This window comes from Natrix helvetica (genome assembly GCF_964273705.1).
Source record: "Natrix helvetica genome assembly, chromosome: 1".
In the NCBI taxonomy this organism is placed as follows: domain Eukaryota; kingdom Metazoa; phylum Chordata; class Lepidosauria; order Squamata; family Natricidae; genus Natrix; species Natrix helvetica.
In genome coordinates, this window is record NC_138548.1 from 124200525 (window position 1) to 124227393 (window position 26869).

Below are 26869 nucleotides of genomic sequence, written 5' to 3' on the forward strand. Positions count from 1 at the left end.
CGTCTGGTCAATGGTAGGGGGCGGTCTCTGGTCCCGGCAAGCGCCCGCCTGCTTTGCTCCGATGCTTGCTAAACTGCCGCTCTTCATTGGGTATGCCTCTCCCGTCTCCCTATAAAGCCTGCCTGCCTGCCTGCCTGGATCCGCGGTTCATTCTGGGCTCTTTCCACCCGCCCTCGCCAGCGGACCGGATCGTGCGGTTTGGCCTTAGCATCCTTCCCTTCTTTCCCAGGTAATCCGGGCTGGAGAAGGAGGAGAAGTGGAGGGTTTTTCTCCCGTTTCAGCGTTTTCCGCCCGCCTCGAGAATCCGGGGAGCCGGAGCGGGGATGGCGTTGCCGCTCACGGATGTGTGAACGCTGCTTGAAGTACCGAAGAAAAGGGGGTGCGACGGTGGTGGGCGGGGGAGGGGGAAACGACGACCGCGTGGCCGGCCGCGCTTGGAAAAACGATCAATGGGTGCTTGGCTGGGTGGGGGCTCCGCGCGTTTCCTCTCAAGGTTGCAAGCGAAGCTCTCCTTTCCGAGGAGACTCGACCCGGATTCGTTTGCGACCTGCTGATAGGCGCGCCTGCAAATTGCGACCGAGGGTCTTAGGCGAGGCTGAGGGGACGGGGCAGCTTTCACCTTAACCGCTTCCCGTTGTCGCGGCTGGGGGGCTACGTGGGGGAATGTGGTCGCCTCTGAAACGTGGGTGGCAGCTCGGACTATGCCTGCTGTTGGGGGCAGGGAAAGGGGGGGGGATCGGTCAAGATGCCTGCGGCGATCGTCCCTGTTTCGCTTCAACTCCGCCCCCGGAGCTCCCGCTCTATCCCCCCACCCGCTCCTGCGCTGGGAAATAAAGGCGCCAAGTTCCATCCGGGAAAGGATGGACAAGGCTACTATCTCTGCCCTGACCGGATTAGGATCCTGCTTACCGCTACTTTGCCCTAGAAGGGTCCCCGGCAAGAAACCATCTTCGTGGCTCCTTAGATTGGAGTGTGTGAGCGCGCCTCGCTGCTTACTTCTGGATCTCCCCTCTTCGGCCTTTGCTCGGACTGGAGTCACTCTCCTTCCGCGCACGATCAGGCTGGGAAAGAATGAGGAGAATCCACAGAAACTCTGCTCCTTCCTCCTTGACTAAAAGAGACGCGCTGTGGGGAAACAGCAAAGGGCTAGATCTTAATTGGCAGCAGCTTTCTACATTGTTTGGGGTAGGTTTTGAAGGAGAGATTGGATAACCATTGGTTCGAAATGGCATAGGCCAGGCTCCCCTGCTTGAACAAGGGGTTGGACTAGAAGACCTTCAAGGTCCCTTCCAACCCTGTTGATTCTACATTCTAAATAAATGGTGTGGTTTGCTTGGTCTTTGGCAAAGGGAGTGGCCACACACAAAGGCTCTACCCTCCATGTCAGGGCTTCCCAGACAAGGTGATGGATTAGAGGAGGGGCTTCCAACCATTTCCCAGCCACCCAAACCTGTTAGTTCAAAACAAAACAAAATTCCAAGACCCCGTATTTGACAGGCAAAGTCCTCTTATCGGTAGCAATGAAAAAATTGGAATGAAATACAGTGTTGCACATAGTGTAATTGTATTAATGCAGATATTAAACTTGTTCAAATTTCACCAAAAAATAGATTCCTCAATTGCAACACCGGAATATGCTTGGCTCTCTCTGTTTTCACCAGTTTCTGCACTGTTTGTACCAGTCTATATGAACTACCTATATGTGGAAAAATATTCAAATTACATAAACACTTGCTGGGCCGAGTAAAAACAAAACAGAATAGACATAATATTGTATATTTTGGGGAGATATAACTCTATGGGGAGGGGGTATAAGAGTTTAATATGATGAGATAGAACAATTTTCCAGGAAAATCACCATTTGGGACATCTCTTAGAACAATGGTCCCCACCTTTTCTGGCGGCGGCCCAGGGAGGGGAGAGGGGATGGTTCCATGTAAGCAATAGGCACGTGCGCCCCCAGCTCCCTTTGTGCGTGCAGTGGGCATATGAGCCTGCCACTAACACAAATGGAGATTTGCATCTGAGTGCAAGCACCCACTGCTTGCATAGCCCATGGCTCACATGGCTCGGTTCTGAACAGGGTTCTGAGGATTTGGAACCCCTGTCTTAGAATGCATTGTTGAGGAAAGATGATGACCTGTTGTAGATAAAAATGACCCCCAGCACAATAATTGCAGAGAAACATAACAGATTAAGATGGTGACATGAAATTGGACTTTTCTTCTCCATTGTGCATGCCAGGCAGAAGCCACTTAAGCATCTCTCTACCTCCTGCTTGCCTACTTTTGCAAATGCAATGCTGACACGCGTTTACTCTGGATAAAGTCTCATTCCAAAGGGATTTGAGGCGCACAGGCTCTGCAGCCAAGCTATGAAATCCTAAAGTTCTTTTCTTAATTCCAATTCAGCTTATTCTGAAATAGATATGGATGCTGCTTTGACACAAACATACATACAGGCAGTCCTCAACCTACAACGGATCATTTAGTGACCATTTGAAGTTACAATGGCACTGAAAAAAAGGGACTTATTTCACACTTAAGATTGTTGTAGCATCCCCATTGTCCTGTGATTTGGATGCTCGACAACTGACTCACTCCCTTTTGTGACCCTCTTGACAAGCAAAGTCAATGAGGAAATCTGATTCATTTAACAGCCATGTTACTAATTTAACAACTGCAGTGATTCATTTAATAAATGTGACAAGAAAAGTCATTAAATGGAGGAGGGGACTCACTTAACACATTTCTCACTTAACATAAATTGTGGGCTCAATTGTGGTCTTAAGTTGAGGACTACCTGTATACACAAACATCCGTCTGTAATATAAAAGCGATACATTTCCAGGAATGTGCAGCACTTCCGTTTTGATCTTTTAAAATCATTCTGCCTCTCTGCTGCATGTTAGGACACAATAATAATCACAAGGGGAAAAGCATTTTTGGCATTCAAGAGGGAAGGGCTGCTAGCCCTTCAAGGAAGTTCAAACAAGAAGCACAAGCAGGAATACTAGCTTTATCTTTATTATAAGGTTATGCTAACAGAATCTTGCAAGCCTGAAAGTATTTCTCTCCCCCCCCACACTTTCTCTAAGCTTGAGAAGACTAGAGAGGGTCCCTGCTCAAACACTTCCCATTCTGGCTCAGCTTCTGTAGACAGAGGTATCTTTTTCCACGACAGTTGTCTAGACCTGCTCTTCCTCCTACCCCTCCAAGGTCATTCCCACATACCATTATAGGGACTCACCGGCTATCACTCTTGTGCTGAAGTCTATGTTAGTCACTCCATGGTTTACAAATTCATGAATTTGAGAAAGGATTTATTTCTGTTCTGAGTGTTACCTGACAGTTGCCAAAGAAAGGTAGTCCTTGCTTAATGGCCAATCATTTCGGGACCATTTGAAGTTACAAGAGCTACTTATGACACATTTTCAAAGTTCCCCTGGCCTCACTCATATCCCTGAAACCATGTGACCATATGTGGAAACTGGCTGTCATTTAGAGCCATTTGCAGCATCCTGTGGTCACATGATCACAATTTTCTGTGGGTTGTGGTGTTCTGGGGATTTGTTTCGTTCGTTTCCAGCTTTTACTTTTGGTTTCAAGCAAAAACACCCATTGGTGAGAACAGGTTGGCTTAATGACTGCTCTATTCACGTAACAACTGCAGCAAAAAAAGGTCATAAAGTTGGGTAGAGTCAGACCCACTTAATGACCGCCATGATTTACAATGGTAATCCTGGGCTCAATTGTGGTTGCATGTTGAGAACTATCTGTAGAACAAGCAGGGCTTTAAAATCTCTTCATTTCTGTGTAGATCTTAAAAGTGGGCTCTTGTCAACAGGCATTAAGATGAGCATTGGGGAAGTAAGTGCACACCTGGCACTCAAAAAATGGCTGGAAAGACTATGCCTTAAGGTCTGGATCAGCTGGAGAATTCCAAGGCTGAAAAGAGAAAGGTTAAGAGCATCCGGGAATACGGGTGCCTCTCCGCTGCCCAGATAGCCTGCTTTAATCCAACAGTGCCATAAGAGAAATAAGAACAAATAAAACTCTTTAAGAAGAAAAGAAAAGAATTGAGCAGGTGATCACTTAACTAATATAAAGTATGTTTATAAATATTAAAAGTTGCTGGGTTACTTAACCAAAACCCTGCTTTAATCATCTCAGATTTCATTCTTATAAATTCGGATCATTATGAAAGAATAATTTTTTAAAAAAAGTAATGACAATATAAGCTAAGTAGTTCAACAATTGCACTCCTGGTTGAAAGTTTCATGAAGCTGGGATCTAGGAACAGAAGCTAGAAAGTTACGTGTGCCAAATCTTTATCGAGTGCAGGGAACACTTTGTTAGAAGTGCTACCAAACTGTGAATACTTTGTTTGATTAGATCAAAAAACAAGGACTTCAAATTGACTTCTATGCCCTTTCTAGGTTCCATCTTAGGATAAATGACAGTGCTGCTGGAAAGATCAAAGAATCAAGAGAACTGCCAGTGGATCGATGCTGAGCTCTTGAGTTACAATTGGCTGACTAGATTTTTTCCGCACTCTATCCAAGGAGGTAAAAAAAGAATGTGTCCTATTCCACCATACTTTTGCTTGCTGTAATGGCAGCCTCTCTCCATGTCATTTTATAGCAGTAAAAAGGCTCTTGGTGATTGGTGACATTATTTCAAAATCCGTTTTTCCAGATATTTAATTATGGAAAATGGAACGATTTAATTTAGTTCCAACCAGATATATGGAACAAAAAAAAGAATAAATGAAAAGATAAAGTTAAGCATTCCAGGCTAAAAGAAAGTGCATTGGTTTGGGGTGGTACCACTTTTTCTTGCATGCTGGTTCAGCTGTGCTTTGTCCTCAAATAGAAAAGGAGGCTATCAGAACAGATTAGACTGGGATTCAGATATTTTATTCTGGGATAGAAGTGAGAGCAACTCCTACAATTCATATCACAAATAGACACACCCAAGCTTTATCTAAATGATTGCAATGTCCCTGTGTCCAAATTATGTACACATGGCTACTTTAATTTTAATTATCAACGTGGTTATTACACAACACAAATCCTTGTGTTATGACAGCAATTGGGACCTCTAAGCCAATGTCACTAAGTGATGCAGTCATAAAGCACGACATCACATGACCACATTATTTAGAGAGAAAAATCCCAGCAGTCTCAGTTGTCATTGTAACCCTGGACCATGTGGGTCATTAAGCGAAGACCTCTGTGAGGGAGGAAACGGGTCAGGCACAGAAGAGATTGTCAATAGAAACCACTTGTTTCTTTCTCTTTGCAGAGCAGAGGAACTGGAGAGGAAGGGATTACAAGAGAATAAAGAGGCACAGATCACAAGAGAATGGAGAATAGACTGGGCTGTTTGCATAGCTTGCTCACAATCCCAGCCCTGAGTGCCAGTGCACTGCTTTCAATGTATATTCCTAATTGTGTGCCTGCTTATTCTCTTGAAACCTCTTCCTCTCCAATGAATGTAAATACAAACATTAATTCCCTTCTTGTTAATTATCCTAGCACCAAAGAAAGCATTTGAAAGGGTTGGAGGAGTGGGGAGAATGAAAACATTGTCATGGTCAAATGACATCTCACTTAGTGGCTGCTTTCTTAATGACAAAGCTGCCAGTCCCAATTGTGGTCACAAAATGAGGATTATTTGTATAACCAAATATTAGATTGATGGGATAGTTACTTTTAAACTGAAAGATGTCAACTTTCTAGTGGTTATTTAAATAAACTCAGTGAACTGACATTTGGAAGCTCAAGTGTCTAATCTCTAGCAGTTAAACTACTCTATTTCTTAGTTTCCTAAACAGAAAATGTAGGATACACAGGCTGCTAGGATACACAGGCTGCTATTCAATTATTGATTAAAATGTATTGGATGCATTACCTCAGTGTAGGTGCTAGGGGTATACATTACCAACTGAAAGGAGCAAGAGGATTTTGTTTGTCCCATAGAAAGCTCTGGAGAGACTAGTATGATATAATATTGCAGAATGGCATATTGCTAGAACTGGAGAAAATGGCAGGTAAAAACGAAGTTGAAGTCTGCAATCCTGTTTACAATAATTCATTCCAAATTTTGATTGGTTAAATGGATTGCATTTTGTAAATAGATTTTATGTTGTGAATTTCATTGGGGATACGCAGTTGGAAATTTGGAGCAGTTAAAGTGAACTGAATTTTTTTAACACAAAGAAAGGAATATTGGTATTTACAAAACATTCATGCACAACGGTATATAGAAATACATGCTCTGGGGAGCCATCAGATTCTTGCTACATAAAGAAGCACATTTCCTTTACTAGTGGGGTCCTACTCAGACCTTCTCAGTAACCGCTGACAGCTTTGCTGCACTGAAAGTTGCACTTTGGGATGGTCATAATCACAGCATTTCCCAGCTTCTCTATTTGGAAGCAAGCAAGAAGATACAAAGTAGATACAAATCTTTAGACAAAAGATATACAATTTATTGATGGTTGGGGGAGCGGGGAGACATGATTAATGCCCTCTCTTGCAAACGGCTACAAGAATTCAAAATGCTATAAGACCGATGCTTACATCATGGGTAGCAATAACTTTACCATATAACTTTTAAATGTTTTGGAGTTCCAGGTACTTCAGTATTGACATTTTGTTATACTATGGTTACTGTAAACAAGAATAATTGGTGCATCTTTCCACCAATCCCTTTCAGCTCAGCAGAACTATTAATCTGGTGAGACCAACCAGCCCCACTGATTGAGTCAATAAGAGCCTTGCATGATTCTTCAGAACTTGCCAAAGAGACTGAGAGTATCCTGAATTATCTAAGTTTAATTCTAACATTTGCTTGGTTTTATTATTCATTTTCTTTTTAATACATTGTATTGTTTTGGTACAATGATATTTATACAGTATTGATTGAAGATTATTGACACTTTATTGTTTAGATAACTTAGACTATTGGAAATAAAGAAAGGAAGAGAAGTATTTTATCAATATTCATTACAATTTAGGATGTCAATATTATAAGCCTAAATTTATTTTATTTATTTTTTTCATCCAGAACTGAATAGACCATCAGGGGAATGTCTGTGTGCCTGTGTCTATATGTAAATCATGCCAACAAAAGGACTTAAATAGAGCAAAATTAACAAGCCCTAAAATGCCAAAAAATAAAAGAAAGAAAAAAGGAAACAATGGGATTTCTAACTTCTCTCTATTTATATGTCAGCTAATTTACATTGTAGGCCCTGTTAGAAGCCAGATTGTAAGTGATGCTCCATGATGTACTGTATACATGAGAACATTCTCACTTAAATTATTTAGCATCCTTGCTTAAGTCTTCATATTGTTGGGATTTTATCTTCCTTCCAGTGTTGGGTAAAATTCATTCTTGTTGGTTTCTCTTCATATCATATAAATCTTTCATCTTTTACTCTGATTTATTCTTATAGAATGACTTCAATCTGTGAATTCCCAGAATTCACAGCAAAACATCTTTGTCTGAATATGCATAGCAGCTTATTCACCTGCCACTAAAAGGCCAAGCTAGCACAGAGTACAAGGCACGCATATATTGGATTTTTTCCTAACTATTCTGAGTCATCTTTCCATATGTAAAGAGAGTAGATGTATATTTCCCCAATGCAATATTATTGCAATCCATATCAAATCAGGTTGTTTCCCTACTTGGTCTCATTATTTTTGCTTTTTTTTGGGGGGGGGTGGTAATATTTTGTTGCTGAAGACATCTGAAAATCCTCAAAATTTCCATTGGTTTTTTTTTGGGGGGGGGGAGATGGAACTTTAAATCTCTTTAACAATGATCATGAATGTTGCACAATTTAATTTCTGCCTGTGCGTGTAGGCTACTATTTTAAACATCACAATAAGGCCTATATAGCAGTAAGTGTGATGGAATTTACTGCCTGGTCTTGTGAGAATTTCAAATGCTGCTGTGATATCTTTGTAAGAAGGCAAGGAAAATATGGATATAACCAATTTTAAACGAGACAACTGATCCTGAAAATGCTGTCTCCAATATTTGTCCCTTGTTCATACACATGGCAAACCCTTTTCCACAAGATCTATTTCAGCCTATAGATTCTTGGTAGAATCTGGAGAGAGGTGCAAAATGAGCAGCAGAATGAATGCGACAGAATAACAATTGTTTCAAAGAAGCATGAGATCAAACACGTCATTGTTTTCAAAATGGAATAATTGGGCATGATTTCAAGATAACAGAAGAAAAATCGGTTATTTATATTTTCTGGCTACCTCACTCCAAATGATTCTGAACAGCTAAAATACAGTAAAAGAAAGACAGATCATAAGCATACAGAGCACAGAATAACAAAGCATCCTCAGGAGTCCAACCACCAAGGCCTCTAAGAACAACCAAGCTTTCACTGAAACTCACTGAACAATATTATGGGCGGCTATAGAAATTAAATCAAACAAGCAAGCAAGGGCAGAATCCTATGGCTCTCAGGGAAACGTTCCAGAGTAGCCATGACAGAAGCACAGAAAACCCCAGAAAGCCAGTTATGCTCTTATTCAAGAGTTTGATGAGGGCAACTGTTTTGCCTAAGCAGCTTCCACGTCCCTTAAATTTAATTGTGTAAGGTTTTGGAACAACATCCTCATCATTTTAAAGAGATTTGTGCCTGGATTTAGGGATGGGCTAAATATTTGGGTCACAGGAAGCATAAAGAAACATAATATATTTCTTTTTTCCTTTGCAGTATCTTCACCTTGAACAATGGTAAGTTGTTTTCATTGCACCTCTTCTTTTCCTGCTTTTCCTGGCTTGTGTGTGTGTGTGTGTGTGTGTGTTTCTATTTCATGCATGCACACACAGAGACAAATATTCTTAAAGACAGTGTGTGTGCATATTTTTAAGAATCCCCAATATCCCATTTGAGATTATTTCTAGAGGGGATAGAAAAGTGAAATGAAGATCTGCTCACAAGTAGAAACTGGTGGTGGCTGGTATTGCCTTCCTTTTTTGCACTGAAGATCTTTCTCATCTTGAGTATGGGCCAGCAGCTAGGACAGGGGAAAGCTCTCAAAATAAGTGTCTCTCTCTCTGTGTTCTTTGGATGGAATCTAAAGTGCATCTCTTTGCCTTTTCCTTGGCCTATTTCTCAATACTTTGATTGCAGTTGTCTCTGGACCAGATCCACACTGAACCACCCCAAACACCCAAGGAATTGGACTGGGCAGAACAGAGTTTTCTTCCACCACCGAGTCCCCTGCGCAGTGCCCGGCACCGAGATACACTTCTGGATAGCAAAATTAACCCTGAGGATGCACAGGCCAGGGCCTGGACAGCCTATTACTATGACCTGTTGCAGTGCAGCTTACAGCAGCAAGGGCTCCCAGAAACCATTGATCTTACCAAGGAGCCCCGGTCAGGTGGGTGTCACATTTGTTAAGTAATTAAGCTCCCCGTTAGAAGAGTGAGTATGCAGAGAAGCGTAATGAGAGTGATATGGAATAACACACACAGCATACAGAGATACTGAATAGTATAAAAATATAGTAGTTTACTATGTAGAAACATAGAGGTATTCAGAGTCCGGTTAACAGTCCATGTCATACACTGATCAGTAATTCAGTTATCAATATTCTCAGTTTAACACACAAAGTATAGCTAAACAGTAGCAAGACTCAGTAACTCACAAGCAGTATCAAACACTATCCACGATCAGCATCTAACAAAACAGAGAGCTAACAGCCATTCTGGCTCCCTCTTATAGCTGCTTGAGGTAACAAACCAATTACATCCCTTAAGCATTTAAAGTAACAGTAAAGTAATCATAGCTTATATACATTGCCAAGCCAAGCCTAGGGTTACATCCCTAACAACATTGTATTGGTCACACATGTAGGATACATTTTAACCATGATTGATTGAATAATGATATATCCTGTCGCCTGAGTTGCGCATATGCTTAAACCACAATGGCTTATCCTTATATTTGGAATCAGGATGTAAAATGCAAACCTAAAAAAGATAAAAGACTCCTTGAATGAAGCTGATGACTCATGAAGCTTTCTGGACAATGATAGGGAATGAAAAGAAAATCATTTACCAGTCTAGTCTATAAAATTGTCTGATGATCCTCTGTCCAACTACTAACCAGGTCCAACGTGTTTAGCTTCTTTTTTTAAAAGTTCAACTCTGATGGGTTAGGTCCTGCCACCTACTGATGAAAAATACAAAGCTTTCGTGCCTGAAAGCTGATGGAATAAATAGAATCAAAGGAAATATATAGGATAATCTGTCATCCCATGATGGAATAATCCTTGTATTCTTCATCTGCCTCTATCCTTCATCGCCTTCTATCATCATCTTCTTTTAATGACTCCATAATCCCTTGTGGGGTGGAGTCTGGGCATCTGAATGGAGCTAGCAGAGTGTTTGCTGGCCAGATGTTCTTCCAGTCACCAATGTGGAGTTTTCTTCAGCAGATACCGTATTTTTCAGAGTATAAGATGCACCGGAGTATAAGACGCACCAAGGTTTTGAAGAGGCAGATTAAAAAAAATATTTTTTTGCACTCTGCAGACCTCCCCAAAACAGCCCGTTTTTCACCAAAATGGGCCTCTTTCCCCCCCCCCCCCAAAAGGGCATGCAAAGCCTTTAGGAGGCTTATAGAGTGCTCTTCAGGGTTGGGGGAGGCAAAATTGAGCAAAAAACAGCCCTTTTCTTTGCTCATTTCTGCCCTCCCCAGCCCCCAAGAGCATTCTGAAAGCCTCCTAAAGGCTCTGCACGGCCATTTTGGTGAAGGGGGTGGGGTTTCAGGAGGCAAAAAATGCTATACTCTGTGTAGAAGACTCACCCAGATTTTCAGCCTCTTTTTTGAGGGAAAAAGGTCTTATACTCCAAAAAATATGGTATGTTCTCATTGTGCCCAGAGAGAAATATCTGCCTCTACCTACGATCAAACTCACAGTCTCCTGATTGTGAGATGAGAGCCCCATCCGTAGGCCACTGAACCAATCTACGTCATCTGCCTCTATACCTGTAAAAAAGACATTTCCAGAGATTCTGCCATCAGAACCTAGGAGATGACAGGAATGCAAAGAAAGAAAGAAAACCCTGAGGTTTTGAGGTAAATGGACCACTGATTTTGTTCTTGTCTTATTTAGGATTTGGACCCTCAGATATAACCATCTGTGTCCTGGGTTGCCCTGCTTCATATCTGTCAGTGCTTCTGGAATGTGGCAACCAGTGTCCTGGTAAGTTATTAGATTAGGTATTTTGCTTGACCTTAACCCAGGGATGTCCAAACTTGGGAACTTTAAGACTTGTGGACTTCAACTCCCAGAATTCCTCAGCCAGCATGGCTGGCTGGGGAATTCTGGGAGTTGAAGTCCACAAGTCTTAAAGTTCCCAAGTTTGGACACCCCTGCCTTAACCTATTCTTAAGGTTTGCTCAGAAATGCTGAACTGACCTGACCTTATGCTCTTCCACTTGATAAATTATAATAAATGTAAAAGCTCACTGCCATCAATTAATTCTCAAAATTTTGTTTCACCCCAAACATATTGTCAGAAATGAGCTATGTTCAGTGCTCTTCAACCTAGTGCCTCCCCCGTATGCCAGAAGTGCCAGAAGATATATGCCACTTCCTGGCCAAGGATGCCTTTGAAAATCAGCTGTGATCTTCTAAGGTGATAAACAGTAGCATCTTCTTTATCATATGATAATTCCAATTCTGAAGATGCTAATCATTTTCTTTTTCTTTTTCTGTTCAATCGTGTCAGATCCTCGGAGACTGCCTGAAAAGAGGGATTAAGTGGAAGAGTTTTTGAACATCAATGACAATTAAACTAGATATTGGAGATACTATTTGTGAATCCTCTCTGTCATAATTTGTTCCTGGCTAGATCGTTTTTACTGTTTCTTTGTTTCAGGAGAGGAGGCTAAACCTGAGTTGGTTACCATTTTGAATGTTTAAGGAAATGTTAAAGTTGTATATTGTCACTTAAACTGGAACAGTTTTTGGTGCTCCAATTTTGAGAGTTAAATCTGTTTTGTAAGGAAGGCCAAGACACCTGAGTCATTCCCAGTTGTACAGATAACACGAAGAAACAGCTCTTTCTTCTCCCTTCACTTCCCCTTCAACACTTTTGGAGTCCATCAATTTGGAAAAACCAGTTTGTCTTCTCTTTCCATGCTAGTCCAAGCAGCATAACTAATGATCGGTGCTGATGACAGCTGTAGTCTAATAAGGAATGAGAGCTACAATTTCCCATTCTTTGCCTATGCAGTCACTTTTATCTCAGTGTTGTCAAACAGGCAACCTTCCCCTTCATTTGAGTAAGGAGACTGTCTTTTTGAGTTGGGAGGCAAACCAAAGACTCCCGAAAGGGAGCTGAGCTGCTTTCCAGGCACAGAGATGGTAACTCACAAGCCATTTTCTTCTTGTTTGTTTTTTCTGTTGTCTTATTCCAACATCCTTTCAAAAACAAACATCCTTTCCAACAAATAAAATGCAAAAATGAAACAAGCAGACACAAAGTAGGAGGCTATCTACACAAAGACCTATCTGTACACCTTTATTTATAAATGTGTTGCTTGTACCTTTGGGGAATTAATGTTGGCAGCTTTAAAAATTGCATATTTAGCTTTCAGAATGCTTTCTGCATACTGCAATAGGGGTTGGATATAAAACATTATTAAGTCAGGGCTTATGGCAGTGTTTCTCAACCTTGGTGACTTTTAAGTCTTGTGGAGTTCAACTCCCAGAATTCCCCAGCTGGGGGATTCTGGGAGTTGAAGTTCACAGGACTTTAAATCGCCAAGGTTGAGAAACACTGGCTTATGGTATTCTCCTCCAAAGGGTAGGAGGACATTTTCCTATAATGTTTTTCCTTTCATAAACCCTGAAAGGCTGTCACCCAAACTGTGAACAACCCATTGTAATAGAATGACTGGCTAATGCATCATAATAAAAATAATAACAACAACATAAGGACAATGTGCTAATAATATCCTGATAGATTATTCTATTTTCCTTGTTCAATCTCACTAGGTTCAGTGGTGTCACGTGGGAAGTATGTCAGGATAGCACATTACAGAAACAGGAAGACAATCTTCTGGTTCCAGAGCCATTGTCAGAGCCACTAATTAGGGTGCTGGTGGTACAGAATACATTTTTTAACTGTTTTGAATGGCTTGGAAACCGGCAAATTGCCTTGCTGTTTTTTGTTCTGTTACTGGTTATTATGATGCAAATGTGGTATAGGCAATTCTATACATTTTGGTTTATTTAATTTTTCACAACATCCTTACTTTCTCAGATATATTCACAGGCTGGATTTCCCGTCTTCTCTTTGCCTAGGTAACATGCTGCTGTGCTTGTCACCAGCCTGGCTCTCCAAGGTTCCCTCAGAAACTCACCCTGGTGAGTCATCTTTATACGTACTGAAGGCTGTGACATTTGAGCTTGGTGGCCGCACAGTGCTGGAAGAATTTTCTCCCCCACGTCGGGTCAGCTACTTCACTGGGAGCTTTGGACCCTGCAAGTTGCAGGGCCAGTCAGCAGCAGAATTAGCCCGAGATCTTGATTGCCCCACTGGAGGTTCGGGAGAGTTGACTCGCCTGCTAGAGGACAAGTTGCTGACCCGGCAGCTGATGGATCAGAAGGGAGAAGTAGCTGTGCCCCCCACCCTGGCCTTCACCTTCAAACGCCCAATGCTCCTGCGCAATGTGACAGAAGAGCAACGCATCCATGTGGTCGAATTGAGTGGCCGGGAAGGACAAGACAACCTTCTGCAGGAGGAAATCACAGCCTTCTTGCAAGGTGGTGCAATGGAGTCCTACAAGCAGGTAAGAGGTCCTGAATGGAACTGAGGGGCTTCCACAAAGAAGAGTGGGTCAACCTATTTCCCAAAGCATCAGAAGGCAAGACAAGAAGCAGTGGTTAGAAATTAGCCAAGGAGAGAACCAACCTAGAATTAAAGGGAAATGTCTTGGCAGTTAGAACACTTAATCAGTGAGAAAAGCTTGCCATCAGACGTTATGGGTGCTCCATCGCTGGAGGCTTTTAAGAACAAATTGGACAGTCATTTTTCTGAAATGGTATAGGATCTCCCACTTGAACAGTGGGTTGGACTAGACCACCTCAAGGTCCCTTCCAACTCTTATTCTGTTCTGTTATTAGAAAGCAAGACAGATAGGAGGTGAAAACATGGGCGTTATAGAGCAAGAATACTGCAGTTCTTTCCATTCTGATGAGAAGATAGGATGAGTGTTGGAAATAGAATACAGTGTTTTGGGGAAAGAGCTGGACATTTAAACCTTGCTGCTACAGGTATTGTACTTCCACAGGTGGTGGTGAAGCCCTCAGGCTGGGGCTGCAATGGAGCCCAAACTGTATCATTTCATGACAAGTCAGAACATGGAAGTGTTCTGCAGGTGGTCCTTACCTTACTGGAGACTCTAGAGGAAGACGAGAGCATTTTGCTGGAGCCTTTCATTCCTACTGCTCACATCATCCAATCTGGGCCTTTAGTTACAAACAACTCCTCAGGTAAGGAATGGCTATTGATACTTTCCATTATGTCACAAAATTAATAACCCTCCAGCTCAGTGCCTATAATGTACTGGTAGTCCTTGACTTACAGCAGTTCACTTAGTGGTCGTTTGAAGTTATAACAGCACTGAAATAAGTGACTTATGACCATTTTTCCCAGTTATGATCATTGAAGCATCCCTGTGGTCATATGATTTACACTCAGCTGCTTGACAACTGAGTCACATTTATGACGGTTGCAGTGTCCCAGGGTCATGTGACCATCTTTTGCCACATTATGACAAGAAAAGCAATGGGAAAGCCAGATTCACGTAACAACCGTGTTACTAATTTAACAACTGCAGTGATTCACTTAACAAATGTGGCAAGAAAAGTCGTAAAATGGGAAAGAGGAGAAGCCAATGTCACGACGGGACGACGTGTGATCTCAATGCTCCGAGATCGCCATCGATACTTTTGCCGCTGGGTGATCCAAACGGACCTAAACCATCCCGCAGAGACGGTGAACAGGAAGAATACGTCTTGCTGATTTCAGGGACATCGCAAAGTCCCTGATCGATCCAAGAGAAGTTCTTCAAGCCGGCAACAAAAAATTCAGCCAAGGCTGATGAAGTCGGGGCGGCTCCAAAATGGAAGGATACGGAAAGAGAAAGTGTTTCCAGCTGGTGAGGAATTTTTACCGTTTTAAAAGAGACTGCATATAAAAAACTTAAAATTAATTTAAATTGGAGAACAGAAGAAATAAGCGGCGGAATTAAGTTTGGAATGATTTTAGACAGTAGGTTATCTTACTTTTTAAATGCTATCTTCATGGATGGAATTTATGCAAGCCTTTTAAAACGAATGGTTTAAGTTTTCTTCTTCTATTTTTTTCTTTTATTATTCTTTGTAACCTATGGACTAAAATTCTCCTCTTTCATTACTGTGGGTGTTCTTCTAACTCATTCAAGAATATGACTTTTTTTTAACTTGAAACACAAAAAAGATACAAAAAGAAACAAAGAAAATTGCAACAATAACACTGCTACTCAGAGGCTGGAGGTTTGTGTATTGGAAACGAAACACTTACTTTTCTCACTGATTATCCTGGCTTGGCACTCCAAGGTCTCACTGCTTGTTTATAGAGAGTGATAAGAAGAATAGCATACAGATGTCCCTTTGAAGTATATCTTTAACCAGAGAAAAGTGAAAATAAAACATTATTGTGAATCTATGCTTAATCTTGTTAACCTTCCAAGGTAGAGCAGCAGTGTTTGTTAGCTGGAGATAATGGCACAATTTCAACAGCAGAAAGAAACTTTAAGTCTGCAAAATATATTCTTAGAAATTATCAAACACATATGACAGGATAGAGAAGAAGTTGGAAGACCTAGAGCATCGAAAAGAAAAATATGATGAAGAAGTTGGAGATGTTTATCAAGTGGAAAAAGTGGTGGTTAAAATCCTAAAAATTGAAGAGGAAAATGAATATAAAGAAATTAAATTTGCTGATATTTATGGTGATTGGTTTGTCTCTGAAAAGGGAAAGAGTGGAATACTGAAAGAGGAATTAAATGGAGGGGAAGTCTACCCCAAATGGCAAGATACAGAAGAAGAAAAAAACAAAATAATTTATGGATTTAAAGAGAGAAATTTTATTAGCAATATCATTGATAACACTACCGACAATCAAAGATAAGCTGATTAAGGAAACAGAAGAAGGGCATCGAAATTACATGAGAGATTTTACAAGCAAGGAGTTGCTAAGAGGAGTTCAGACAAAGTTGATTAAGGAGATGATTAGAGGACTGACACCACAAATGGCAGAAGATATGAGACTGTTTTGCTACTGGAAAGATACAGGTTGATAGATGGAAGAGTATAATTTAAAACTAGTTAAACTTAGTGAAATTTAGTGACAATAGATATAGTTAAATAAATAATTGATAATGATAATGTATACAATGTGTGGTGTTATGATAAGTAATAATTGGATATGAAAATTGAATGATACCCATGAAAGGAAGATTAGATTTGGATTATATATAAAGGTTAATAAAAGAACTAAGTTAGATACAGTTAAGTCTTGATTATTAGGGGAAAATGTTCTGATACAGGATATAGTTAAATAAAGGAGGGATAATGATAACGTATATATAGGTATGGGTACAACATAAGGAAACTGGATGTAAATTGTAAACAGTGATTTGGAAAGAAGGATTAGAAAACTTTGTTATGAAATATTATGGATGCTTAGCTAGAATAGGACATAAGGACTCAGTGTTATTGGAAGATTTTAGAAATAGTAAATTAAATGCCAGTATGTGGTTATGTATTAAATCTTGGTATATTTTATGATGGATGTTTAAACAATTATAGTCAAATGAAAATGGAGGTATGATGATGGTAACATGTATAAATATCTGAGTTAAAATCCTTGAGTTAATATGAATTACGTTTGTTGACTGTGGAAGAGATGCACGAAAGCCTTTTTGTAACCAACTGATACACTTTCTAGAGTATGTAAAGAAGGATGTGTTGTGTTTGTTTTGAAAATTAAAAATATATATTAAGAAAGAAAAGAAAAGTTGTAATATGGGGCAAAACTCACTGAACAAATTTTTCACTTAGCAACATAAAATTTGGACTCAATTGTGGTTGTAAATTGAGGACGACCTGTGTAGCTTAATCTATCCTTTTACCTCCCATATATGCTGGAATACAACTCCCAAACTACCTATAGCAACAATTGGGAATTCTAGGATTTGTAAGTCCTTCTTATCTAAAGGTACCAGGACAATGAAGACTCAGTTATTCCATTAACTATTTTCTACTTGCTTTGCTTCATGTTGTTAGCTTCCCTTGCATGTACCAGGCCTTTTGGAAGGGAGACTTTGTGCTGATGATTTGTGGTGTGGTAGAACCTGCACAGCTCACAGTACTAGTAGTGATTGTAAGGTTAATATATTCAGATCCACAATTCTCCAAAATTATTTGACTGATAGTACTCCAGCGTAATATAAGCTTTTCATCGGACCTGTCTTGTTCTTTTCATTTTCCTCCATATATTCAGCTCCTATGAATTTGTCTTTCTGATATCTTCCATTTCTCTTTCCTATTTTTCTTTCTACCTCTCCAGTTCCAGGCAACATATCTCTGCAGCGCAACCTGGCAATCCGAATATGTGCTATTGTATGCAGGTCCCGAAAAGACCAGCCTCTGCTAAGCAAGGTAAAGGGAACACTGCCCATCTGAAATTAAAAGAAAACCAGGAATATATTGATAAAAAAAGCATACAGACCACAGAAAAGCCATAGGCAGTGCAAGAGATGATTAGCATATTCACACCAATTTTGGTGTCCCACTTTGTACTTCTCTACAGAACAGTGTAAAAATAATCGAACTTAAAATTAGTGGTGCTTAAAAATACAGCAAACCTTTCATGCCAAAATAACGTCTCGTTTAGAAATAAGCTAAATTAGACAACCAATCATCAGATTGGCAATCCTTACCCTCCTGCTGGCAGGAAGTACTCTAACCTCTCATGAGTAAATTAAAAAATCCTGGAGATCTTTCTGTACTGTATAGTTGTAGCCACAATCCAACAAAGTGAACACAACCTTTAGGATTGTTGGAATGGAGATGTTAAGACAAATTGTTGACAATTGTTCAAAAAGACCTTAAACCTTTTGGTTCTTTCCAGGTAATATGTGGTGTAGGTCCAGCAAATAAGCCACTGAAACACCAGACCACCGTGCCTCAGAGTCTGGAAAGCAGCCTGCAGCACTGGGGACTAAAAGATGAGGTCCAAATTGCTGCAATCCATGCCCAAATTAAGAAAAAAGCAGAGGATGCCATGAAAGCCTTCATGGATATGGAGACTAGTCTATCAGTTGAGCAGAAAGGTGGTCGCCGGGCACAAACTGACATTATTGGTAAGCTTGTTGAGTCAGTCATTATATCTTATTGTTTGCAAGATCTTGTGGGGTACTGCAGTTTGATTGCACAATGAAACCGGGACTGTCAGAGCAGCTGAACTACAGGTTTAGCAAAGCGTGGGGCAGTAGTGGGAAGTGGCTGTACTGATTATAGTAACGGGGCCAAATAGCATCCCACAGCATTAGAGAAATTCCTTTCCAGGCTTCTCTGTTCTAGAAATAGGCTTGCACAATGTCTATTTTTATGTTTATGTTAGCAGCTGCTTGCCTGGCAGTAAGATTAAAAGCATGATAGTCTCTAATAAAAAAATACAACAACCACCGCATGATATTTGCTTTATATTAAACATTGCTGCTGCCTGCCTTCTTGGAATAGAGGAAGGTTAGTGTCTTCAAACCACATAGTATTGGTTTGGATTGGTTTATTTTTTGGCATGTCAATTGATTCCAGCCTCTGAGGATATACTTATGTTCTTATGCAATAGGTTCTTGTGCAATTTCCCCCTTAAAAACAACAAAGAACAACCAAACTTGGTTGCCACTAATGAATAAAATTGGATTTCACCATCTCACTTCATTTGAAATTCACAAGTCTGATTTTTCATGCTTAAATTCTCTATTTTCCATGTTACTACTATGTACTACCGAGTAAACTTCTCCCAGCCTCCTTAACTCATTGTTGACAACAGCTTCTTTGCCTCACACAACCTCAACTACCACTTGATAACAAAAATAGGGAAACAGAAACACACTTGTTTTGCTATTCTTTTCATTGTTCTCTTCCCCCCCCCCCCCCCACTCCCAATAGCATGACTGGTGTGACTTGTTTGTGGTGAAAGAGAATTAGTGATAAGAGGCTTGGAATGTGAGTCCAGGCATTTTTTAGTAGTGTTAGAGCTGGATATTGGGTAGGAGGCGAATAGGCATGAAAGAAATGAAAGTTAAAAATATTAGGGCCTTTTTTTTACTACGCGGATTATTAGTATTTTAAAATATTTTATAAATGGTGTTATTTGTTTAAACTTTGAGATAGTTGTATTGTTATTATCTTTGTACTAAAAAAAAGTCAGACTTCATTATTGTTATATTATGGTAGTTTGATGCATACTTTTTGTCACTTTTAATTTGTTATGTTATTCCCTTCCCTTTTCTGCTAATTTGTATGTTAATATTTAATGTTGAAATGTAACAAAGATACCGTTAAAAAAAAAGAAATGAAATTAAAGGTAGAATGACTTGTTGGTGACGTCTGGCAGGGCCAAGACGAATGTCCTAGTTTTTCTTGACCCATCAGCAGCTTTTAGTGATATCAAGGTATCCATCTGTGGAGATTAGGGGTGGGAGAAAATGGTTCTCCTTCTTCCTCTGTGGTTGATTCAGTTGGCAGTGAAGGGTGAGGAAGAGATCAATCTCAAGATCATTGAAAGGTGGAGTGCTTTAGGTCTCAATACTCTCACTCCCCTTTTTAATAACTATATGAGGCTGCTTGGTGAGGTCATCCAATTTGCAGTTAGACAGTATGTTAATGATACCCGCTTATATCCTTAATCCCAAGATAACCAGGTGATTCTAGGATGTATCAGTGTCTGGAGGAAGCAGAGGTCTGGGTGGAGAGGAACAGAAGCTAACCCTGATAAAGATGGCCGACTGTGGCTCTTTGGACCATTCAGGTCTCAAGATGGTCTATTTTTATTCCTAAATAGAGCTGTACTTCCCCATTCAGGACTAATATATAATTTGAGGGCCTCCTTGCACTTACGACCTCTTGCTCAAAGCAGATGGCAGCCATGATCCGGAGTGCCTTTGCTCGAATCCATTTTGTGTGCCAGTTCATTCCTGAACTGAGGTACTATAAGGATAGTTACCCATACTTTGGTCACCTCATGTTTGGACTATTGCAATGCCCTATGAGGGAGGCTGCCCTTATAGACCAATGAGAAGCTGCAGCTGGTTCAGAATGCAGCACATTGGCAATTATGGACATGCCTTGGTATGCCCATGTAATACATATGCTTGGTGAGCTGCTTTAGTTTCCAGTATGCTTCCAGGTGCCCATTATCATCTGTAAGTCCTTCATGACATAGCCTCTGTCTGTCCCCCATATGATTAGGCAGACTCACCATGCTTTTCCAGGTTCCATTGATTAAACACTCACTTGTTGGGGCCTAGGAAGCAAACATTCTTTGTCATAGCGCCTGTCTTTCTCACCCTTGGAAACGTCAAGAGATGTGGACTTCAACTTCCAGAATTCCCTATCCAGCATTCTGCTGCACCACGGGGATGCCTTTGTTTCTTTTCTCTTGTGTCTAGGATCAAAGGCAGCCTCTTGTAGGTTTCAGAAATCAATCACGGCAGTTTGTGTCCAAAATATCTGTCTGCCTTCGCAGAGTTTATTTGGCTTTTATATAGTTTTTACAAGCAAAGCACAGAGCAACAACATATTGTTTTGGTTTACTCCCCCATTTCTTCCCTAGTGAATCCAGAATGCTAAAAAGGCCAAGGTTGACTCCTGCCTTTGCTCGGTGAGATAGTGGGCTAAAAGATAACCGGCTGTGCATAACCTTTCCCTTATTCCCACCTCTGGTTCTGCTAATTAGGTGAGCTTGTAGGTATCCAAGATAACCAGCTACTGAGATCATGGTAGCTTCCTACACATGTCTTTACGTAGCCTTACCTCTCATTCCTTCAGCCTCTGTGGCCTTTCAATGGATGTTCAGCAAGGCCTTGTTACAAATGTCCTCTTTCTTCTTCTTCTTTTTTGCCATCTTCTTTTCACAGGGGTGGATTTTCTTCTGAGCTCAAAGGACCAGGTGTTGCAATTGGTAGCCCTGGAGATGAACTCACAGCTGTGCCTGGAGACTTGCTCAGCCCTTGAATCCATGGGCCGGATGGTGGGGGCCCCAGGAAGTGAGACAGCACGCGCCTTGGTGGAGACAATGCTGCATCGTGCACAATGCCACCTGATGGAGGGCAAACATGTGCTAGTGATTGGGGCCGGCGGATTCAGCAAAAAGTTCGTCTGGGAGGCTGCCAGGGACTACGGGCTAAAAGTAAGATGCGGAAACACAGACCTGTGCAGCCCTTCCAAGCTGCAGGATGGACTAGCTAGAGCAGCACCACCCCACAGTCCCTGTCCGTATCCCATCAATGTCATGGGCATCACCTAAACAGAGAGGGGAGTAAACCACAGACCCACGTTACCCATCAGAAGGGCTTGCTCATTTCACTTTTGCCCGTAAAGCTGAGGAGTTGGCCTGTCCCATTTCCAGCCTTGCCATCTCTCAGGAGCACTTCAAGTGGGGCGTTGGAGGGCCCAATCCAGAAGCAAGGTCCTGTTGGAAGAGTCACTGGGGATGGAAACATGTTCTGCGGACTTCAGAGCTCCTTCCACCACTTCCTGTCTCCATGTAATAATGTTAGGATGCAAATATGGGGCAGGACAGATGAGCTAGCTGTGGAGATTGTGGATTCCCACTTTTCTCAAGAGCCATCCATTCCCCATTGTTATTTTGGCATGGTTCCTAGTCTTCAGTAGCAGCATAAGAGGCAAAACCTGGAACTTACTTTCATCACTCAGAATTCCCAGAATCACAGGCAGGCCTGCCCCCATCTTTCTAAAGATCTTTTTCCTGATTTTTCCAGATTCAGGATATAAGTACTGTCCCCTACAGTCTTATCAGACACTGGTGTCTTCCACCTGTAGAAGAGGTAGAAATGCAGTACAGAACTGTTACTGCGCCAAGAAGAAGCCATCTTGGGTTTGCTAGTCTCAAAGCTTTTATTTCCGAGACCTGCTTATCACTTGTGCAACTAATTGCCTGTTTAGAACCCGAAAGGAGGTCCCTCCAAATAAGTTGGATGGTGTATTGAAATTAGATGAGTGGATGCACAGAATAGGTCGGGGTGGGAAGATGACTGGAATGAAATGAAAACTTAACGACAAGAGTAGAAGGATGCAGACAACTCAGCCAGAGCCAGATTTAGCCTCTGAAAGCTCATTCCATTCTCCCTGAAGGTTTCAAGTGCTTTTTTAATGTCAGCTTATTCCTCTGCGACTGAAGGATGAATTTGCCCCTCTTGGAGCCTTGATCCATTCTCCAGTTCAGACCCTGAACGGAGCACAATGGCTACATGTGCCACACTCTTATCTCTACAGCTGCAGCCCTCAAAGTGGGGGGACGGTCAATATCCTATGCTTTATCCAAGTTCCTCCTGGAAAAATGGCTTGGCTCTGAAGTTATCCCCAGGCCTGATATCCTGCGTGTCCCTTGGGCTCACTGCTAAAAAGCCCCTGCAGTGAAAGAAATAATGTTGGCCCATCCCCACACCCTTGCTCTTAACTCACAAAACCCAACGCTGGCACGTCCCTGATCTAACCAGAGTCTAGTTAAAGAGTGGAAAATGAAAATGTGATTCCCTTGTTCACACAGCCCTTCCCATGCAAGCAACAGGGTCATCTTTGATTTCTCAAGACTGTGAACGCTTTTTAGCCAGCCTGCCTACCAACGTGGGTATTGCCTCAGCATTAATTCCTCCTCCCAACCCTAGAGGACAATGGAGCTCTTCCTTCTAAGCCCTGCTGCTGCAGAAACGGGGATCTAGAGAAAGCTCAGAAAGCTCAACCAGCTTGATGGAATGGAATGGTCAGTGGATTGGGGAAGCCTCTTGTCTGTTGATAGCGCCTTCTTCTTAAGGGACTCCTGTATGGTCCCTGATCCCAAGGAGTTGGCCTTCTCTGATACTGTCTGTAGTGATGCATCTCTGATTTTTTTCCCCCTCCTTCTCTGCATCTCTGCCTTTCCCTCTTCCCCACCCTGTTCCCACTCCCCTTTCCTTCTCTTCTTCTCTCATCTTTCCCATCCCCAGATCCACCTGGTGGAGACCGATCCCAACCATTTTGCCTCCCAGTTGGTGCACACCTTCATCCACTATGACACCACAGACCACATGAAGGATGAAGAGCATGCCCGGATACTGCTGGGGCTTATTCAGGAGAGGGGGCTGCATCTGGATGGCTGCCTGTCCTACTGGGATGACTGTATGGTCTTGACAGCGCTGATCTGTGAAGGGCTGGGCCTACGCTGCAGCTCCTCAACTGCCATGCGAGTGGCCAAGCAGAAAAGCCGCACTCACCAGCACTTGTTGCGGCGGTGCAAGGAGGGGTCCCGCTGGTCCTCCGCAGCCCTCTATGCTGTGCCATGCTGCCACCTGGAGAGCCATGCGGATGTGGAGCGAGCTGCCAGCCACATTAATTTCCCAGGTGTCATGAAGCTGGAGTATGGGGCTGGAGCGGTAGGGGTAAAACTGGTAGAAGATGCCCAGCAATGTCATCTGCACTTTGACAAGATCACACAAGATCTAAAGGATGACTCGGATTATTTAGGCATTGGGTTGGGTTGGGGCAATAACATGCTATTGATGGCGTATGTCTCAGGCACTGAGCATGACGTGGATCTGGTGATATATGAGGGACGGATGCTGGGGGCATTTGTGTCTGATAATGGGCCCACCAGGGTGCCCAACTTTACAGAGACGGCAGCCTGCATGCCCACCTGCCTTCCCCCTGAGAGTGAAGCACAACTTATCCATGCTGCTTATCAGTGCTGCTTAGGTTGTGGTCTCACTGATGGTGTCTTCAATGTGGAGCTCAAGTTGACACCTGCAGGCCCCAAACTTATTGAAATCAATCCTCGCATGGGTGGCTTCTACCTCCGTGATTGGATTCGGGAGATCTACGGAGTAGACATCATGCTAGCCTCTGTCATGGTTGCCTGTGGAGTGGCCCCAGTCCTGCCCACACCCTCCCGTCCCCGTACAAACCTAGTGGGAGTGATGTGCTTAGTGTCACAGCATTTCCAGGCTCTCAAATCCACAGCTAGCCTAGAGATACTTCAGGCCCTACATGAACGTGGTGTCATCCGCCTCAACCTGCTTGAAGATGAGATCGTGTCTAAAGAATATGAGGAGCCTTATTGCAACGTGGCTTGTACAAGTTCTAGTCGCCATGAGGCCTGTGTCAAGCTACTAGGCATCTGCCAGGTGCTGGGCATTGACTCCCTGCATTACCCTGTTGCTTACTTCCTCTCTCACTTTAAATAGCCTTGGCGATTCAGCTCCCTCAAGTTGGAGCTGAACTTGCATGTGTGTGAGAAAGAGAGTGAGTGAGTGAGTGTGAGAGACAGAGACTTGTCTATTCCTTCTAAATTATCCCTTCCTTATTCCTAAGTTTTCACCAATGGAGTTTGCATTACACAAACTTCCTACTTACTAGTCTTTTTGGAGCCATCTTTGGGAAGTGCTCACACCTTGAAAGAGCTCACTTCTTTTAGGAAAGGATTCTAATAAGTATGAAATCCTCCCCTTCTTCTACCCTCTGTGTGAGGATATTTTCTTCTATTTTATTTGTGCTTCTGAAGAATCTTCCTGGTCCCAGCCCCTGGTCTCTAAATTACTCCTGCACTGGGCCATAGATAATGTGAAGTTCCAGGCTCTTCATTTTCTCTTTCTTCCACTGAAAAAGGGGAAGTTCCTTTAAGATACCCCTCAGAGAGAGCCTATTGCATACTTCCAGAATCAATGGAAGAGAAAGCTTGGATCAATTCTTTAGAGTAGGGGTGTCAAACTGGTGGTCTATGGGCCAGATACTTCACACCTAGGCCACACCTACCCCAGCTCCGCAAAAGCAAAAGCTGTCGCGATACGTCACGTGACGTGATTGAGTTTGACACCTGTGCTTTAGATCCAATATTTCATCAGCAATATACTACAATAGATGAGCAAGAGTATTTCTGAAAGCACAGTTTTTCCTGAAAGGAATCACTGTATGCAAACTCCATCCATATACAGGTCAACATCTAAACACCAACCAACCTACTAAAAAAAAAAGGATGCAAACATACAATAACAGATGTTTAGCAATAGTATGTAAGATCTTTCTGCTGGCTCCGCACTTGTAAACCTTGCGAATATTAGTTTAGTGCCTTCTGATCATTTTTAGAAGTTAACAAGGACAACTCTATTCTAATCAAACAAACATAAAATAAGGAGGGCAACAGAACATCCTGTGGTGAATCTTCATATTCATGACTGATGCTGGGGAAAGCTACTATATATATATATATATATTATTTGTGTTTGTAAGAGTAACATCTATAAACATCTCCTTACCTCTGTAATGTGCCAAGAATTCCACAAAAGAATATTACTATGACAATATTTCCAAGCACATGACAATAATCTATTACAATTATAACATTTTCTGGTGAACGATTCCACCCCAACTTCAAATAATCAACCTTCCAATGGAATTCCCAATAAGGTCCTACAATACCGAACAGCCACAATACTAGCATTACAGAGTTTCTGCAGTAACAAGCTATAGTTTTGCTACCAACCTGAATTGTGAACGCTATGCTTTGTGCATAATCCAAACATCCCCAAATATGTAATGATCCTTTAGTACACTAATAATACACTTAAGCATACTTCTAACCAAGATAAAGAGCAATGTGAAGAAAAGTGTAAATCTGTGCAACTGAAAAGCATTTCTGTCATTTTCATGGGCTTTTTTTACCACTTTCACAACAAATGGAAACTCAGGTGGCAACTGATTTGCCTGAGAAAATATTGAGAACATGAAATTTAAAATAACTAACAACTTGATCCTATTTGGGTCAAAGAATTGGGAACTGGGAGCTTTAAGGTAGTCAGAGTTGGCTATCAGTGGGAGCATTAGTTAAGCATGTCATCTTAACTGGTTGGTGACTCTACCTGCCTATTTCCCCATAACTTCTGTAATCAAGCAGGAATAATAGTTCCTCCCCAATAAAATGCCATGTAAAAATAGCAAGACTCCTGGAGTGTTCTTTACAGCTGCACCACAGTTCATTCCCGACATAGGAGTGGAGACAAGAAAAGCTGGTGAAGACTCATCAACAAACTAATTGGGGGTGGGGGGGAGAAGACCTCAATTATATAGAGATGACTTGTGGTCTTGTTAGTTTCAAAGAGACTCCCAAGTGATCCATTTTCCAGAATATTCCAGATTTTGGATTCACCACCATCTACGAAAATCTAACATTGACCCTAAGTCTTCATATCAGTTGTTCTCTTCCAATTCCATTGCCTTTAGCACTGACGTACATAGGAAATTTGATCTGGACTGGATTTTATCTCCTTCCCTCAGTCTGCAAAAGGGAAAACAGTTCTCCCTTTTGGAACCTTTGTCTTGACTGTTCTGCATATTCAGGGAGATGCATCTGTTTCAACTATTCTTTTTAACAGAAGGACTGAACTATAGGCAGGGTAAAGTTGATATTCTGTAAGAAGCTAAAGCAAACAGAAAAATGGTCGTTTACAAGCACAGTCTCAATTCTGACCTACATAAACCTTA

The 26869-nt window shown here is 41.7% G+C and overlaps 2 protein-coding genes across 2 annotated transcripts in view; one reads left to right on the plus strand and one right to left on the minus strand.

Moving 5' to 3' along the window:
* ACY3 (aminoacylase 3) overlaps window positions 1-26869 on the minus strand; it is a 322364-nt gene that overhangs the window by 202190 nt on the left and 93305 nt on the right. The gene's annotated exons all lie outside the window — the stretch shown is intronic.
* CARNS1 (carnosine synthase 1) lies at window positions 76-26322 on the plus strand. The gene is made up of 11 exons (XM_081939240.1): window positions 76-229; window positions 4439-4567; window positions 8755-8774; window positions 9175-9427; window positions 11168-11257; window positions 13367-13854; window positions 14356-14557; window positions 17679-17770; window positions 18243-18474; window positions 21256-21527; window positions 23344-26322. Exons 3-11 carry the CDS (start codon window positions 8772-8774, stop codon window positions 24574-24576), a joined length of 2865 nt encoding a protein of 954 aa, XP_081795366.1. The 5' UTR covers window positions 76-229; window positions 4439-4567; window positions 8755-8771; the 3' UTR covers window positions 24577-26322.

Excerpts from the sequence above, each read along its gene's own strand:
- CARNS1 (XM_081939240.1), top strand. Across the intron at positions 14,558-17,678 it reads AGTTACAAACAACTCCTCAG|TTCCAGGCAACATATCTCTG; the intron begins GTAAGGAATGGC and ends CTACCTCTCCAG. Across the intron at positions 18,475-21,255 it reads GGCACAAACTGACATTATTG|GGGTGGATTTTCTTCTGAGC; the intron begins GTAAGCTTGTTG and ends TTCTTTTCACAG.